Below are 16,951 nucleotides of genomic sequence, written 5' to 3' on the forward strand. Positions count from 1 at the left end.
CCCCCCCCCCCCCCCAACCCGGAAAATGGTTGAATGATCAGTCTTTGTTGATACTTCGTTCTAGTTTAATCAGTGTCCGGTCTAGATTCCAAGACTTAGAACAGCTATCTTTGAATGAAGCACCAAGGCATGTCAATAGTTCTTTCTGGAGGTGTTTGACAAACAATTTTAGGTAAAAATTGCATTTCATATTCAGCTTTTACCAACATCAAGAATGTGATTGACTTCTTCAGAATCATAGTCATGTTGAGAGTTAAGTCGCCAATTGTACTTACACAAATATTTAGATTTCCCATTATTTGAAGCAGAGATTTGTGCCCACGTTTTAAACACTTGGAGTCCTGTTCACGTAGACTACCTGTCCTTATTTCTTGGTGCATCTTTTGTTTTCTCTCAATTGTTCAATTTTATCTCAAACACCTAATGGCAGGTAAAGAAGATACTGTAGATCAATATGTTGAGTCGTTCAAATCAGTACCTCTGCAAAATTCATCAGTTCATGATGGACAGCAGCATTTCCAACCATCTATTCCTCTGCCCTATGCATATGGCAATGAACCAGGGCCAGTTGGTCCCGTGATCAATCTTGCAGATCAGCCTTTAGATTTTGCTCCTAGGTTTAATCATGACCAAGGTCTAAGAGCGCATTCTGGCTTTGCTCGCAATGATTCAGTTGGATCCACTAGAGGCATTGATCCTGGTGTCCCTATGCCTTCCTTAAATTCATGGTCTTCTATTGCTCCTGGCATGGTTTATCCACCAATTCCTCCTATGGCTTCAGGAACACAGGTTGTGGATTTGTTTTTCGATTTTTTTTGGTTCTAGATCATCAAGACAAATTCCTGAAAATTGTTATGAATTGTCAGCTTGATCCTCCAGTTGCTGTATCTTCTTCTGTTCCTGGACACACACCACCTCCATTTGGAAGCTTTGCTGGTTCTAGCATCACTCCTGCAATTCCTACTGCTGCTACTCCATTTCCTGGAGCTGCACTTCCTCCCACAGTCTTATCTGGTGATGCATATGGCATGTCAAATATGTCTGAACGTCCAAAAAAGGTAAATAACCACATGACCTCATATTGGAAATATGACAAACTGCTCATTAACTGATCTTGTAACTTCAGGCTTCCGTGCCAAATTGGCTCAGAGAGGAAATCAAGAAAGCAGTGATCACAAGTTCTTCTGCTGACCATCCTAAGGAGGGTACAGAACTCATGGAGGAACAAGGAGTTGACAAGTCTTTTTCAAAGGAAGATCTAACTGATAGTAAAAGTATCGATTCATCTAGGTCAGCTGAAGAAGAAGATGAAGAGGTTCTATATAATATTTTGTTTTTAGAACGATTTTTAATGCTCTATTTTGTGGATGGGAGCTTAGAATGAGTACTCTGGTTTAGTCGGATGAGACTTCCTCTATATTCTCTTTTGATTCTGGAGTTCATCTTTTGTGATATGCAGGATTTTGTGGAAGAAGCTAGAACTGCAGCAATTAATCAAGAAATCAAGCGTGTGCTGACCGAAGTACTTTTAAAGGTAAATCTGACCTATATGTTTTTTAGAAATCAATAACCATTCTCATTTTGTTTCCTCAAATATTACCCTTTCATGTAATCACAGAGTCTCAACATTCTGGTTGATTTAGAAGAAACTTTGCGCCATAAAAATCCCTTCTGGAAACCAGTTATTTCTTTGGAATTTGGTTTTGGGTTATGACTTTTGCAATGGGGATTGGAGTATCCACACATGTCCATTTCTATCACAACGGATTTTGAATTCATGTTTCTATTTTGTGGATTTGCTAGGAAACTAAAATTACTCTCTCTGAAGTTGATGTACGTTGGATGTTCCATTTAGTTGTCATCCCATAGTTAAGTTGGAATTTTTCTGGAGGAACTTGTCAAAGATTGGAGGGCGTTTTGATACTTTACAGTAGCTGCTGTTTACTAAGTCATAAGTTTGGTTGGAATTGGGAAAGAACAAAATAACTTTGGGTTCTGCTTGGGCTAGATTAAAAAAATGTCTTGTTAATGTTGGTTTAAGCGTAGGTAATTTAAACCTTTGGCGTCTTGTTTGCTTCAGTTGTGACTTGTTTAAAATTACCATTTGATGAGGGGAGGATACCGTGTTGGCCGTTCCTTTACTTAACAAATGGCTCTTGTCGAATGTGTGTGAGAACACGTTTATATTTCTTGTACGTAGTACGTTAAATGTATGCATCTTTGAATGATTTCTACACAGGTTACTGATGAACTGTTTGATGAGATTGCTACGAAAGTTCTTGATGAGGATGATCTTGCTGTCGAAGGTGGCTTTCTACGCTCTCTCTCTCTCTCTCTCTCTCTCCCTCCCTCCCTCCCCCCCCCAAAAGGAAAATTTAAAAAAAAAATCTGTGCACTTGCAGGCAGAAGTAAACTAGAAGTTCTGCTTTTCTCTTCTATCTCTCTCACAACACTTTTTTTTCCTTTTCCATTCAGCCAAGCTCAATATAGTCACTTCTAAGCAAAATGTCTCTTCATCTACCTTGCCAGTTTCTACTCCCAAAGCTTCTGCCAAGATTTTGATTCCAGTCAAAGTTCAGGAACCTGATAATGGTAATACTAGTGAAATGTCAGATTCCAGCGCACCTGGAGATTTACTTGGCCTTGGAAATTATGCTTCTGATGATGACAAAAGTGATGATAGAGATGGTGAAATTCAGAGTTCAAATGTGCAAGATGCAGTTAGAGATGCTAGCACTCAAGGAAATGTTATCGGAAATGACATCAATAATGTTTCAACCAATTCAGTTAATGAAATGAGTAAAAAAACAGGCTTGAATAAGATGAATGGTGATTGGGTGGATGAAGAAAGGGGTCAAGAACATTCATTGAAGCCAAGCTCTAAAGGTAAAGATAAAGAAACAAAACTTGGTGATGGAACTGCCTCTGGGACAAATGATACTCCAGGCATAGTATCTGAACAGCATGGAAAGAATGTGAACGGTAAAAAAGGATCTAAAGATCCGCAAGATGGGGAAACTAAAATAAAACCACATAGAAGTGGTAAGCAGGAGAGTATGAGGGGTTCTTCATTGAAAGAAGGTGTTAAAGAAGAAGGGGAGGTAAAAACTAGGACAAACGAAAAAGCAGATGAGATTCGTCGGAGGCAAGATACCAGGCACCTGAAGAAGGAAGAGTTAGATGATCAGAATATTCAAAAGGAATCGTCGAAGGACCAAGGTGTTAAGTCTGGCGAGAAAGGTAAGGATTCAGACTCTAGACACAGGTCTACGCATCATAAAAAGGAGGAAAGGAGAGAAGACAAGCTTCTCAGGGCTAGCACTAAAGATGGTACTGAAAGGAAAAGGGAGTACACAAAAGATGAGGAAGGCAGAACGAGACAGAAAATCTCAAGTGACTCAAGTAGGCACAAGAGCAGTAGGGACAGAAATAAAGACAAGGCAGTTGGTCATAGTTCAAGTGATGACTCAGATGATTCTAAAAGGTATTTCTTATAGGCGTTCCTATTCTTTTCCCCATTCGAAAAAGTTACATGGGATTTCATTCGTTGTTCCTTTCTGCAGGAAGGTGAATTCAAGAAAACGAGAGAAGTCCCCCTCTCCGGTCAGGTCTAAGAGAAGGTATTGTAATCCTGAATCTCTAATTCACTTTTGCATCTTTGACATTCCAGGAAGGTTTGACTGTGTTATTTTCTTTTCGTGATTATGCTTGGTGGTTTGATCATTATGATCAAAAGTGAAGATTATAACGATCATGTAAGAAGTTAGTAGAATACATCTCTTGGAAATTGGAAGATATGGGCATCATCACTGCCCTGTTTTCGAGTTTATCATTTACTGCAGGAGTTGAAAGGAATCCTGTAAATTATTACTCCGTTTCTTTTCTTGCGGATTGCCCAATCCATGCTCTTCTCCTTCACATGGATTGAGGCTATCTTTTATGGTGTATGCTAACAAATAGTTTCTTGTTAAGTATTACACTGCACGGAGGGCTGAGCAGCTCTCTTCTAAGCTTTTTGCATGTTTAACTCACCAAATCAGTATAATGGATGCTTTCATTTCTAGACAAGTATCGCGGTCACCACATAGCAAGCACTCTCAGCGCAAGCATTCTCCCCTCTCTTCTCTTGAAACCACCAGGTATGCCGCAATATCTCATACATTAAGATTGTGCATGTGATCTAAGGACATATGCACACTCATCCTCATAACAGTAAGCTGCTCCAATGGATGCTTCAGACTTGTTGTTATCAATTGTTCTTTAGGCCTAACTATACATATCGTACAGGGCAAGGAGGTCAAGATCTCGGTCCCCTGCTAGACGGCGCAGATGACTGTCAAATGATTAAGAATTCCTAACTAATTGTATTGGTTTGAAGACTCGGAATCTTAATTTCAACACCTGAATCTGGACTCCTCGGAAAAGATTCATAAGCTGCAGATTGTATCGGAATTCGAAGAGATGGGCAATGCACAGAAGTCTGTTTCAATGGCTTTACTAGGTGGTTGTGATACTCTTAAGGGTCATGAACATATGAATTGATGCAGTCCGTTTGAACTGGCGATACTACATTCTGGTCTAATATGAGCTGTTGCTTTAAATGTAGAAGATTATTGGTTACTGTTTCCATCGGTGTATGATGATCGTGGACTTGAAGGGAAAACCTCAGAAGGTGTTTTGATTTTCTAATGGTTGGTTACCCAAATCAGGAATAGGGTGCAAAAAGTGTATGTATGATGGGAAAAGAAATTTAACTCAAGGTTTGAACTTTTGGTGTTGTATGTATTCGAGTTATTAAATCTTTCTGTAGCCCTTCCGTCTGCCTATGTTTTTTACATCTTCTGAGTTGCCTTAGCTACTAAAAAGGCGGCTCGAAACTAGGTTCGTAGCCAAATCCGAACTATTGGGGAGCAATTTTGAAGGTATTAAAATCCCCGAACTATTGGGGAGCAATTTTGAAGGTATTAAAATCCTTTTTTACGAGTTCTAAATCACTTTGAAACATGTTTTTAACCATTGCAATCAATTTAGTGTTCGGTTTTGTGCTTTTAACAGAGTGATTATGATCCATCAAAATCATTCTCAAATAGTTTTAATGTAAGGAGCCATCTTTGTGATCACGGATCCTGGAACTATTTTAGGCTTACATACTCGACCGTGATAGGCTGCATTTCGTACATACCTATCTACTCGAATGAGTCCAAGAATGCTTCTAATGAAAGATCAAAAGGTTAGTACTAGTAAGTGTGAGTATGGCTATTTGATATATTGAAAGAATATAGTGATTACATTGCAAGAATAACACAAAATTCATTTCTCTTAGTTCGATCTGCAGAAGCACAAAACTCTTCCGCAAGGATCCAAATAGCAAGAAGGAAGAAATGGCTGAAGACAAGCAACCAGTTACTCACTTGCTTGGATCCTTTATAAACAGCGATTCCAAAGTGTTCCAAATGGCATACATGGCTCATAAAATATATGACAAAAGCTTGGTCAAGATCCATGTATACACTACTGAGAGGAAAGCCCCAACAGGAATTGTCACAGCCCATGAAAGAACTATCTCTCTTACAGTCTCCGCTCTAACACTGTTGAGTCCCCTTGCAAAGCCCACCCCCATGACTGCACCAACCAATGTATGCGTCGCTGAGATTGGCAATCCAAGTTTTGATGCAATGAGAACCACCGAAGCAGCAGCAAACTCTGCTGCAAATCCTCTCGTTGGTGTCAGTTCTGTTATCTTCTTCCCAATTGTTGCTATCACTCTATACCCCCATATCATCAACCCAGCTACAATCCCAAATCCTCCCCAAGCAAGGACATCAATCGGAATCACAATCTCCGCCCCGCCGATGCTGCCCTGAAGTATGGATAACGCAGCAGCCAAGGGACCGATCGCGTTGGACACGTCGTTTCCACCGTGAGCAAATGACATGAAGCAAGCTGAAAGGACCTGCATATATCCAAACACTCCATAAACTATCTCCAACTGAGTTCCCTTTGGACCTGCAATATCATCAAGGAACCCGATGTTTTTACTCGTACTTTCGTCGGTGTTTTCCGAAGACGAAGCGGCTTTGTTGAGTAGATGGCCAAGTTGTCCCTGAATGATCTTGTCAACCAGGAATGCTCCTAGTGTTCCACAGGCAACGGCTTGCGCTGCAGCCCATTTGGGATTCTTACTTAAAGGAAATGATACAAATGATATCCCGATTACGCCGAGGAATACGAGTATCGGTGCAGCTGCAGCAGCTGCCTGTCCTGGATTCTTTGCACTGTACACAAACTGAAACGAACTTCCAATTAATTGTGGCTTTTAGCATTTGAGTTTTCATGAATGATAGATACAAAATCTAGGCAAGAAGCTTGCCTGACTCAAATGGCAGTGAGCAGGAACATACCCTACGAATGCACTTGTAGACAAGGAATGAAACCAGAGCTCCAATTAATGGAGAAATCACCCATGAAGAAGCCACTCTCGCCAGTGAGCCCCAGAAGACAGCACCAGCTCCTCCATAGACAAGCCCAAATCCAACCATTGATCCCACTATACAATGCGTCGTTGAGACGGGCCATCCATAATACGACGCAATCTTCGCACCAACATTCAAGATCAACGAGTCAAGTTAGAATTTTTTTTGTCAATTTCGTTGAACACAACTTTTTGTGGAGAACAGTGACCCTCTTTATTAACACCAATCAAGAATACCAATCGAGAACAGATTTCAGGACACATTTCTTGGGATCAAGACATTGGGAGGGTGGACATACATTTAATTATATTTCTAAAATATCTTTATTTCTAAAATATCTCAATCATTTTCAATTAAAAAAAAAACGCCCCGAAATCCTAAAACATGGGTACCTGCAACCAAGAACCAGCAGCAGCCAAAGAAGAAAGCAAGCCAGCAAAGTACAGCATATCCTTTCCCTGGAACACACCCGCCACAAGAATCCCATTCTGCATTGTACTAGTCACATGGGTTCCCATAAGTAAAGCCCCTGAGAATTCCAAAACCGCCGCCGTAACCACCGCCTGTCGAAGCGTCAATGCACCGGAGCCGACAGAGGTCCCCATGGCGTTAGCCACATCATTGGCTCCTATATTCCAAGCCATATAAAACCCAAACAACAGAGTAGCATACGACAGTATCTTGGTCTTCAAGGCCAACCCCTGCCCCAAAGACTTCATGAAAAGCGGAAAACTAAGAGCCGAAAGTGCAATACATGCAATAATAGCAGTGGCAGTTCTTGAAGAAATATGGAAGGCCTGAGCCATCCCTTGTAATTCCTCCTCCGCCTCCTCCCCACTGGCCTTCTCGTGCTCATGGTTTTGGCTAAATTGAAGCACTTCCTGTTTCCCTTCGCCCCCAGCTTCAGCAAAGGAGGAAATCCCAGCAAAAGGGTGCTTGAATTTAGAGAAGGGGGAAAATTGGTGGGGCTTGTGGGAGAGGTAGGAATGCGTATTGGGAAGGTGATTTTGGAGGGAGAGTGAAGATGGGCGGTGCTTGGGGATGGCAGCGTGGGGGCTAGAGGGGGAGAAGGGGTCGGATTTGGCAATGTTTGGGGAAGATGAGAAGAGGCAATGGGCGAGAGACATGGCGGATGAGGGAGGAGAGAGTGGGTTTGGGGGAAGGGGAGGGGGGGGAGGAATTATCCAGAAGGAATGTTGAGAATGGAATTTAGTGGAGGAGGAGAAGAGGAAGGAAAGGAACAGGGTCCCATCCTGATTGTGAGCTTCCAACTTATTTAAAACGACCTCTTCGTTGTTGTGTAGAGCTCACTTGCCCTCTTTCCACCAATTCAAACAAGTGGTTCTTCTTTTGTTTTTCTACCATTTCTTCATTTTTCTTCATATATATATACACAATTTGAAGTTAATGTGTTACAGAAATTAAAGTTCTGTAGTGGAGAAGCAAAAATTTGTTGATTTAATATTTAATATATATATATGGTTAGGAGTATGATTTTGTCGACTTTGGAAAACTTTCATGATTCAAAAAGGCCTCACGCCAAGATACTAAACCCATGATTATCTCCTAAATTTTCCTCCTGACTATCCTCCACAATCATTTCTTGCCGGTAAACCCATGCTTATATACTCATGATCATTTCCTAAATTAGCCAACGTGGGACTCCCTCCCAACAATTCTCAACAATCCTCTCCTCTAACACCCCTGAGGCTTATGGAGTTCTCTCCTCTAACACCCTTGAGGCTTATGGAGTTCTCCAATAGCCTCCCCTTAATCGAGGCTCGACTCCTCCTGCTGGAGCCTCGAACAAAGTACACCATTTGTGCGACACTTAGGATGAAATGACTACCATTAAAAAAAATAACTAAAACTCTCAAATCAATTACATTATCAAACAAATCATTTTATAGGCTTACAAACTAACAAATAAACAATAAAATTAGCAACTCCAAGAATAGGAAAAATAACCACTCACTAATTAATTTAGTGGTTCTAACTTTAGGGGCGGACATCTTAATGAAATGGTAGCCATTTAATCCTACAGAACAGGTCTAGTATGACCATCTTTAATATATATATATATATATACACATATATAGATACATACGAGGAATTCAATCTCTATAAATTTTTTGAAATCTCCATCTAAACAATTGAAAAATAAATAGAAACTTTTATCAAATATATAATGAAATAGGAGGTCGGGATAAAGATGGAAAAAGCTTCTATTGTATGAATGAGTTTCCATAAAAAGTGAAATATTTCAATCGTAAATTATTTAAATTTACATCCACAGTCTCATTTAATAAATAAAAAAATGAAATAGAAATTGAAGCAATATTTGTTTTCAGTTTATTTTTGGATAATTGGTTACATTTTGGATTGGTTAAGATGTCCTCAAATATTTAAAAGGTAAAGAACATGCGAAGCACGTGCCATTTGCTCGTTCGAATATAACATAAATTAACTAGCTGGGCTTTTGGGCTTTCAACTAGGAGCTGGACAAACTTCGAAAGCCCAGTTGTGGAGATTATTTGAAAGCCCAGCCCAACATCTAATGCCCTTCTACTTTGAGATCTGCCTATGGTCCCGTGATTTCCAATTCTATGCCCGACCGTGACAATTCAGTAGTTAAGGTCTTAATCTTCCACAAGTTTGGAACACATGACAACTCTTTTATCTCTTTTTCAATTGTGCGACGTTGTGATCGTAACTTGCTCACGATTAGGTTTGAGGAACTCAAGTTCCATACTCATTATTTGTCTGATTTTGTGGCTTCGTCGAATCTTAAATGAGGTTTATTTTCGACCACCAAACATAACTTGGGCAGAATCTAAATTTCTTCGACCACAAATGCCACTTGCACGTGCATGTTCAATAATCTGTGACATAATCGATTTGACTCTACACTAGACCAAGTCGTTGGCTTGACCTTTCCTATACTCAAAACCAAGGTCTCTCAATGCAGCATGAGTATCACAACCTACTCTCTTCATAGTATGGTTGTGACACTGAACATTTGCTTTCCCGACGTGCATGCCCCTTTTCTTTTCTTTTTACCTTTTTTTTTTATAATATTTATTTATTTTTTATACAAATTCTATGATAATATATATATATATATATATATATATATATTTTAATCGTTATAGGCTCTCTAAATATTCAATCTGGGGTATTTATACCGTATTTACAAAAATGTCCTTTGAGAGTTTTGGTTATCCATAAAAATGACCTAATAAATCTGTACTTATAAGTCAATTCCAATTGTTTTCTCAAAAAACGTGAGGACATGCATCTCTTCCAACTGGAATATTGGGCTTTTAACTACGGATCTGAACAGCTTCGACTCTAAAGCCCAGTTATTGAGAATCCGAGATCATTATTTTATAGCCTTATAATTTTTTTTTAAAGCTTAAGAGTATTTTTTTACTTTTAAAATTTTATGAATATTTTCAGATAAAGTGAGTATTTTTTTTTTTTATTAATTTACCATAAAAAAATACAAAATCTTTATTTTCAAATTTTTATTTTTAAAATTGGATCAAAATTTCCTACTTATTTTTAAAAAATATAATTATGAAATAAAAACAGACTTTATTTTTGTACACCAGAGATTGATATTATATGTCCAAATTCAATTTGTCAAACAAATCCGACAGCTGTCATTTTATAAGCATTAACAACTTTTTATTTATTTATTTATTATTTCTGAAAATAAAAATAATTATGAATGTAATATTTTTGAAAATAGCAAAATCAACGCGGCAGTTGCATCCCTTTCGATCTTACAGCATCTTGTTCAATGTCCAAAGAACAATTCTCGTAGTCGGTTACGGCGGAGGCCTACCTGGCCCGCCACTTTACCAACACCACATGAGCGGATGAGCTGGCGTATTATTAAGGTGGGGTCCTTCAGAGACAACCAACAATATGTCGCCACGTCATCGAGTTCGGTCCACTTTATTAGGACTAGAAGAACTGGACTATTTTTATTTATGAAGAATAAAATTAACGGGTTCGGTTCGGTCTCCCTTTATTTTATTCATCATTACACCACAACTATTGCGAGGAATCATTCATCAACTTCATTATTAATTTAAGATTCGATTCCTTTTCAGATATAAGAATAATGCTTTTTAATTCTATTATTCTAAAAATAATTTTTTAAAAAATGTTTCATTAAATTCTAAATTTTATTTTATTTTATTCTAAAAATAATTCGAAAATACATTTGACTTAAAATAAACAAAGCTAAAATTTATTCATTTATTTTGTATTTATTTATATATTATTCCAAAACTAAATTTTCATTTAAGAATATGTTTAGTTTTGTGCCATTCCTTTAAAAAAAAAAATAATGGAATAAACCAAGAATAAACTATCCCCATTACATGAAGGTTTGAAGATTAAAAATTATATATAAATCAAGAAAAAATATGAAAATTTTATTTGTGTAAACTTTAAATTTTATTTGTAAATTTAAAAAATTAGAGACGAAATAAGGAAAAAATGAGGGACTGGTTTGCAATTAAACTTTATTTGATTTAAATTGTGGGTTTAATGATTGGTGTAGGGTATGCGTGGCGGGCAAGGAGTGGAACGGTGCAGTGCGAAAATCAGAACGGCCCATCTTATCAGCAACCAACACGAGTCATCTTATTGTTCACAGGAACAGGAAATGAAAAGTGGGTGAAGGGAATGTATGTCTTTCCATGGCTATAGACATGGTTCCAATGGGACCCATTTCTGAGCACCAGGCCACCCATTTTACAAACAAACCCATCCAGGTGTGAGTTTTTGGATTATGGGTTTTGCCGTCACCAGTCTAGGATGGTGACCTATCCACACATAAATCTTTTAACCACACAAATCTTTTAACAACATGACTTGTCTGCAAAATCATGTGTTTTTATAATGTCTCAACCTTCCTCTCCTTCTATTTCTCATCCATTTACTTTGGATCCTATCGAGATTGAGATGCTTTGTTTTTAAGTTACGGATTCAAATAAGAAATTGATTCCGGATGTCAATCGTTTCTATCCTAGTTCTAAACCCTAAAGAAAAAAAAAAAAAAAATCGTATGGTTGTCCTAGTCCCGAAAGCTTATTGGTTCCTTGGTCATGTGATTAGATCTAGTCGATTGGATTTGAAACGGAGGTCTTGAATTCGAGTGATTCAATCCCCTTTGATCCGCTTGAGTTTTTATCATTTATCTTATTTAATGAGTTGAACAACAGTTGGGTTTCCAACTGCCCAAGGAGTTGAAGAAGTCCTCGTTCTCTTCTGCCCACATATGGACCCATTCTTAAGCACGACTGCCACCTAGATCATCCACTGTCATAGTGAAAGTATATAAATGAAGGCCTTGCTCGAACCAATGGTTAGTAAACTTAGAGTCAAAAATTTCGATTGTCGTAAATATTGAATTCATAATTCATTTGACACTTTTTATGAAAGTCAACTAAGTACGGTAAATAAATTAATCAAAGTATCCAAATGTAAAAAATTGTTGGTGAATTTTGATGTATCGTCCAAGGAATATAATTGCCCCTCCTTTTATTGAATTTTGACTAACGGTCCTCTTTTGACGCGTGATCAACTAAATCATGGTCTCGTCTCCAACTGACGTGGTCCAAAACAGTTTGAGTTAATGTTATACAACTAAATAACAATAATATTACATATTTGTGATCAAATTTCCGACCGTTTGAAATTTTAGATATATTTATTTAATCTCTGATTTTAATTTCTTTCTTTTTTTTATCTATCATTCAGTAGTTTTATTTTTAAAAAAATTAAATTATAACCTAAATTTTCAAATTTGTATCTATTCAAATTTTAAAAATTTTAAGTATCTAATATTTATTAGATAAAAAAATTAAATGACTTATTAAATATAAATTTAATTTTGTAATAATTTATTAATTAATTTAAAAAAGTCAAAAGCTAAACAATGAAGACTGTAAATTTAAATAGTTAAACTATTATATCATCCATAAAAAAAAATAATAATAAAAGTGATAAGGTCGAAGTCATGGTAGTTTAACGAACCAATCAATCAACACCACTATTCATAGTAGCGAGAGTTTAGGTACATCTACCTCACGCTATGTTTCTCCACAAATAATGTGGGCCGTCCAGATTCGGCACTGACACGTGTGATTCATACGTCGTTTTTAAATTCACAACAAAACGACAACCCACTGTCGCAAACCAACCCCTATTCTTGAACCCAGATTCGGCATAGATCGTTGCATCCTCCACACCACCTCGTCAGCTTTCCTACACATCGTCTGCCTTTGTGGGCCCATGCCACGTGTTAAAGAAATCTTTTATGCTCCCCACCTTTCAACCACGCATCTTTTCCCCAAATTCATGTGGTAACAATACTCACATCTCATATGTATATACAATATTTCCAAACATACTGTTTTGTTTTACTTTTTATTTAATCCTTTTATATTAAATTTAGATCAGAATTATACAAATTTTCAATAATTTAATTATAATAAAGTAAGTATTATTATATTTCGATTGGCTATGAAAATATTCGTCTGTCCACATTTTTTCAAAGAATCCTACACTCACAAGCATATTGCTTGACAAGCCTTTTCTTTCCGTCGAAGAAGGATCTGTTGGATGAAAGTCCCACGTCAGTTAATTTAAGGAATGATCGTGTAACAGCCTAAATCCGAGATATTGTCTTTTTTGGGGTTTCCTTTTTTGGCTTCCCCTCAAAGCTTTAAAACGCGTGTGCTAGGGGAAGGTTTCCACACTCTTATAAATGGTGGTTTGTTCTCCTCCCCAACCAATGTGAGACATCACAATCCACCTCTCTTTGGGGCCTAACGTCCTCGTTGGCACTCTTTTCTTCCTCCAATCGATGTGGGACCGCCCCCAAATCCACCCCCTTTGGGGACCAACGTCCTTACTGGCACACCGCCTCGTGTCTATCCTCCTTTGGGGAACAGCAAGAAGGCTGACACATCATCTGGTGTCTAGCTCTGATACCATTTGTAACGCCCTAGATCCACCGCTAGCAAATATTGTCCTTTTTGGGCTTTCCCTTTCGGGCTTCCCCTCAAGGCTTTAAAAAGCGTATGCTAGGGGAAGGTTTCCACACATTTATAAAATGATGGTTTGTCTCACATTAGTTGGGGAGGAGAACAAACCATCGTGGAGAGTTCATGTTTAAAATAACAATATCGTACCATTGTAGAGAGTCGTGTTCATCTAAGATGTTATCAGAGCATCATTCTTAACAGGGTCAATGTGGTTACTAGCATCGAAGAAACCCGTCATAAACGAGAGAGTGAAAGTTCAAAGTTGGCGAACGAGCTCTTATCGCGAGAGAAGAAAGCAAGGAGCTTATTAGGACGACACACCGTTTACTCAAATTAATTAAAAGTTTATAATTTAAGGGAAAAAGTGAAAGGAGGGAAAGAAAGTGTTTGAAAATTGTTATATAGAAAGAGGTGAGGACGGCAGTAAGGCGGGGACCCAGGCGGCATCCCAGCGAGCAGCCCACCAGGAAACTGGCGATGAATCCCATGCCTTCCTCAAATGACTTGAATACGACCCTTACTGGCCCATGATCTCCTTCCACTGGATCATATCCGCGCTTCAAATAATATCCTTTCCGCCGTTTCAAACCGAATTTTCACTTTTCGTTTAATTTCTATTAAAAAATTAGATTATAACGTAAGCAGCCATACTTCAAAAAATGCTATTAAATGTTAAATTAATGAAAATACTTTTTGAATTTTGTATTTTGTTTTGAAAATACCCTAAAATTTATTATTATTATTATTTTTTAATAATAGCCCAAATAAAATGAACGGAAGATATTCGGCCCATAGCTTTTTAGTTAATTACACTTTTACCATCACTGGCGGGAGTAATTATTTCTATAAATAGTGGGTAAGGCGTACCAAGACCAGGCTTGGAGAAGCAACTCCAAACCTTCTTCTCAGGTCTCTTTTCTCTACATTCCTAGTCTCTCCTTTTCAATCTAGATAGGACCAATAACTTCGGGTTCAAATCCAAGAGGCGAAGTAGAAAATGGTCGGAGCCTCACACAGTCCCGGCGGCGTCGCCGCCAGATCTGACAGAACTGCGACCATCAAGTTTCTCTGCAGTTATGGAGGCAGGATCCTTCCTCGTTATCCTGATGGCAAACTCCGTTATCTTGGTGGTGTAACTCGTGTCCTCGCCGTCGATCGTTCCATTCCTTTTTCTGGTTAGTATTAATCTCTTTTCATAATTTATATTTCATTATCCGTGCATTTATTTCGCGAATGTTTCGATTGAATGTTGTAATTTATTAGGTTGAGGTTGAATGATTGATTTAAGCCTTGGTATGAACTTCTAGAGTGAGATTTATAATTGTGTCTGGTTACAGAACTGTTGTTGAAGCTGGAAAAGTTGTGTGGAACATGTGTGAGTCTTCGTTGTCAATTGCCTTCAGAGGATTTGGATGCTTTGGTATCGATAACCTCCGATGAGGACCTAGCGAATCTCATCGAGGAATACGATAGAGCAGCCTCGCCGTCTTCTTTGAAGATCAGAGCGTTCCTTTCACCGCCTAAATCCGTGAAAGAATTTCCTCTCCCTTGTTCGTCGTCCTCTTCATCACCGTCGTCCTCAAAACCTTCTTCTCCGACAACTGCTATATCCTCTCCAAGGGCCTCAACCCAGGTTCCTGACTATTGTATCCATCAGATCCCAACGCCAGTGAGGTTTTCGTACCGCCTGAAGAAGTCACCGGCGAAGGTTCCTCTCTTCTCATATCATCCTCAAGGGAATCCTAGCCACATCTACCTCATCCACAATGGCAATCACTGGCAATAGCATCAACTAGGATGAGGGAAATCAAAGTAAACATACATATAAGATATAACGAAATAGAAAAAGGAAATTCCAAGCACAAAAAAGGATGTATGATGTAAGGAGAATGTACATGTCGCTAAGGATTTCCTTTTGATCCATTAGCCATTAATGAAATTCGGTCCTATTTCATTTTGCAGCCGTAGCTATTGTGATGGTGAGTTTCTTCGTCAAAGAAACGGAATCCGTTCCCGACTTTGAATTACAGCTTCCATTACCATTAGGTCCGTTAATCGCACGCTTGTCCTCTCTCCCAGTAAGAGTTTAGCAAATGTCCACCGTTTTCTCTAGGTCCTATTAACATTCCACGCACGGAGCGTCCATAGTTCAGGTCTGATTGTTGCTTGTGCTTGTGCACAATACGTATTTTTACTCTGGCACAACTGGCTTTATTATCTGATCTTGTTTCTTTCGTTCTCTTTTGAAAACTCAGTTTTAATAAGTTCTATTGTTCATTTTTCAAAATACTATGACTGTTGTCCGGTGGATTACAATTTCCGTAGTCTTTGATAAAACGATGAACTATGTAGTTTTTCATTGGATGTCAATCTTACCAATCTGATTTTGCAGGATCTAAGAGACCATCGCATTGGATCAAACAAAATTTGAAGACACAAGGAGCTACGGCTGCGATTCTGCCATTGGATGTAAGATCTCTGTCCCATCTAATCTATTAGTCAAATTTGTATATGTTTGTGCTGTGTGTTCGTAAGTGTTGCTTCCTCTTAGGCCTTCCAACATGGTTCTGCCCTTTCAATTGTTGATTCTACCAATCCACTTACTGATCAGTTACTGCAGGCCTTCAAAAGTGTTGTATTAATTTAATAAGTGGTGTCGGCTTTGTTTTTAAGTGTTCATAACTGTTGCATAATTTTATCATATGTGTGTGTCCTGTTCATTAGCCTTCAATTCCTTTTAGGCCTTCTAGCATAGTTCAAACCCTTCAATCGTCGTGTCTTTCATTCCTCTTACTCCGTTGCTGTAGACTCTCTCTCTCCTCGCACACACTTTCATACACGTATATTTTACCTTTTTGGCTTTCTGGATGAAAAGTTCACAAGTCGTATTCGTGGTTGCGAAAGATCACATAAATTCTATATTAAAAATGTGTTATGAGAAAATGATGATAGATTTATATGCATTGGATCCTTTATATATGTTAGGTACATGCGAAGAAAATCTGCCATTCTCGGAACCAGAGGTCTACGAGGTCTGTTTGCTCTGTTTTCTGTACCGAGAGTTTCATTCGCAATCACAGGTATTCCTTTCTTCTTTCCCATTCATTTTGAATAAAGTAACACAAGATAATACTCTGGAAAATTTTGGGTAGAAATAAAATTAAAAAAGTAAAGACCTACAAATAGGGAATTGTGGGGGAAAGACAGCAGTAATATGGTAGTATTAGGAGCAAGTTGCAGGCTTCTATGGCGTGGCCTTGACAATGAGGTTTGGTTTGTTTCTGTGTTTGGAGATTGGAGGAAAAGTCCATGAGTGGACAACAGGGACAATGGCTGAAAATGCACTGGGGACCATATTGAGATCAGTTTGACAAAAAAAAAAAAAAAAAAAAAAAAAAAAAAAAAAATTTA

At 38.2% G+C, this 16,951-nt stretch overlaps 3 protein-coding genes across 13 annotated transcripts in view; 2 read left to right on the forward strand and 1 right to left on the reverse strand.

The window, feature by feature from the left end:
- LOC111458255 (protein SON) overlaps window positions 1–4,820 on the forward strand; it is a 7,303-nt gene extending 2,483 nt beyond the window's left edge. The window contains exons 4-12 of the mRNA XM_023100775.1: window positions 431–789; window positions 867–1,058; window positions 1,127–1,315; window positions 1,460–1,534; window positions 2,240–2,306; window positions 2,476–3,484; window positions 3,564–3,620; window positions 4,065–4,139; window positions 4,288–4,820. Of these exons, the coding sequence (XP_022956543.1) occupies window positions 431–789; window positions 867–1,058; window positions 1,127–1,315; window positions 1,460–1,534; window positions 2,240–2,306; window positions 2,476–3,484; window positions 3,564–3,620; window positions 4,065–4,139; window positions 4,288–4,333 (2,069 nt within the window). The 3' untranslated portion in view covers window positions 4,334–4,820. The remainder of the gene's footprint in view (window positions 1–430; window positions 790–866; window positions 1,059–1,126; window positions 1,316–1,459; window positions 1,535–2,239; window positions 2,307–2,475; window positions 3,485–3,563; window positions 3,621–4,064; window positions 4,140–4,287) is intronic.
- A 411-nt stretch (window positions 4,821–5,231) lies between these two features.
- LOC111458256 (inorganic phosphate transporter 2-1, chloroplastic-like) lies at window positions 5,232–7,600 on the reverse strand. The gene is made up of 3 exons (XM_023100776.1): window positions 6,866–7,600; window positions 6,402–6,593; window positions 5,232–6,286 (listed from the first exon to the last, which is right to left on the reverse strand). Exons 1-3 carry the CDS (start codon window positions 7,598–7,600, stop codon window positions 5,468–5,470), a joined length of 1,746 nt encoding a protein of 581 aa, XP_022956544.1. The 3' UTR covers window positions 5,232–5,467.
- Window positions 7,601–14,393: 6,793 nt separating this feature from the next.
- Window positions 14,394–16,951, forward strand: part of LOC111458328 — a 7,619-nt gene continuing 5,061 nt past the window's right edge. For 5 of the 11 annotated variants that reach the window (XR_002713087.1, XR_002713086.1, XR_002713088.1 and 2 more), the window contains exons 1-3: window positions 14,395–14,715; window positions 15,933–16,009; window positions 16,526–16,620. Coding sequence is in view for 6 of the 11 variants with exons in the window: in XM_023100908.1 (XP_022956676.1) it covers window positions 14,538–14,715; window positions 15,933–16,009; window positions 16,526–16,620 (350 nt within the window). In the remaining 5 variants the exon portion in view is untranslated. The other 6 variants (XM_023100910.1, XM_023100907.1, XR_002713084.1 and 3 more) reach the window with 6 other exon arrangements.

This window comes from Cucurbita moschata, unplaced genomic scaffold (genome assembly GCF_002738365.1).
Source record: "Cucurbita moschata cultivar Rifu unplaced genomic scaffold, Cmos_1.0 Cmo_Scf00021, whole genome shotgun sequence".
In the NCBI taxonomy this organism is placed as follows: Eukaryota; Viridiplantae; Streptophyta; class Magnoliopsida; order Cucurbitales; family Cucurbitaceae; genus Cucurbita; species Cucurbita moschata.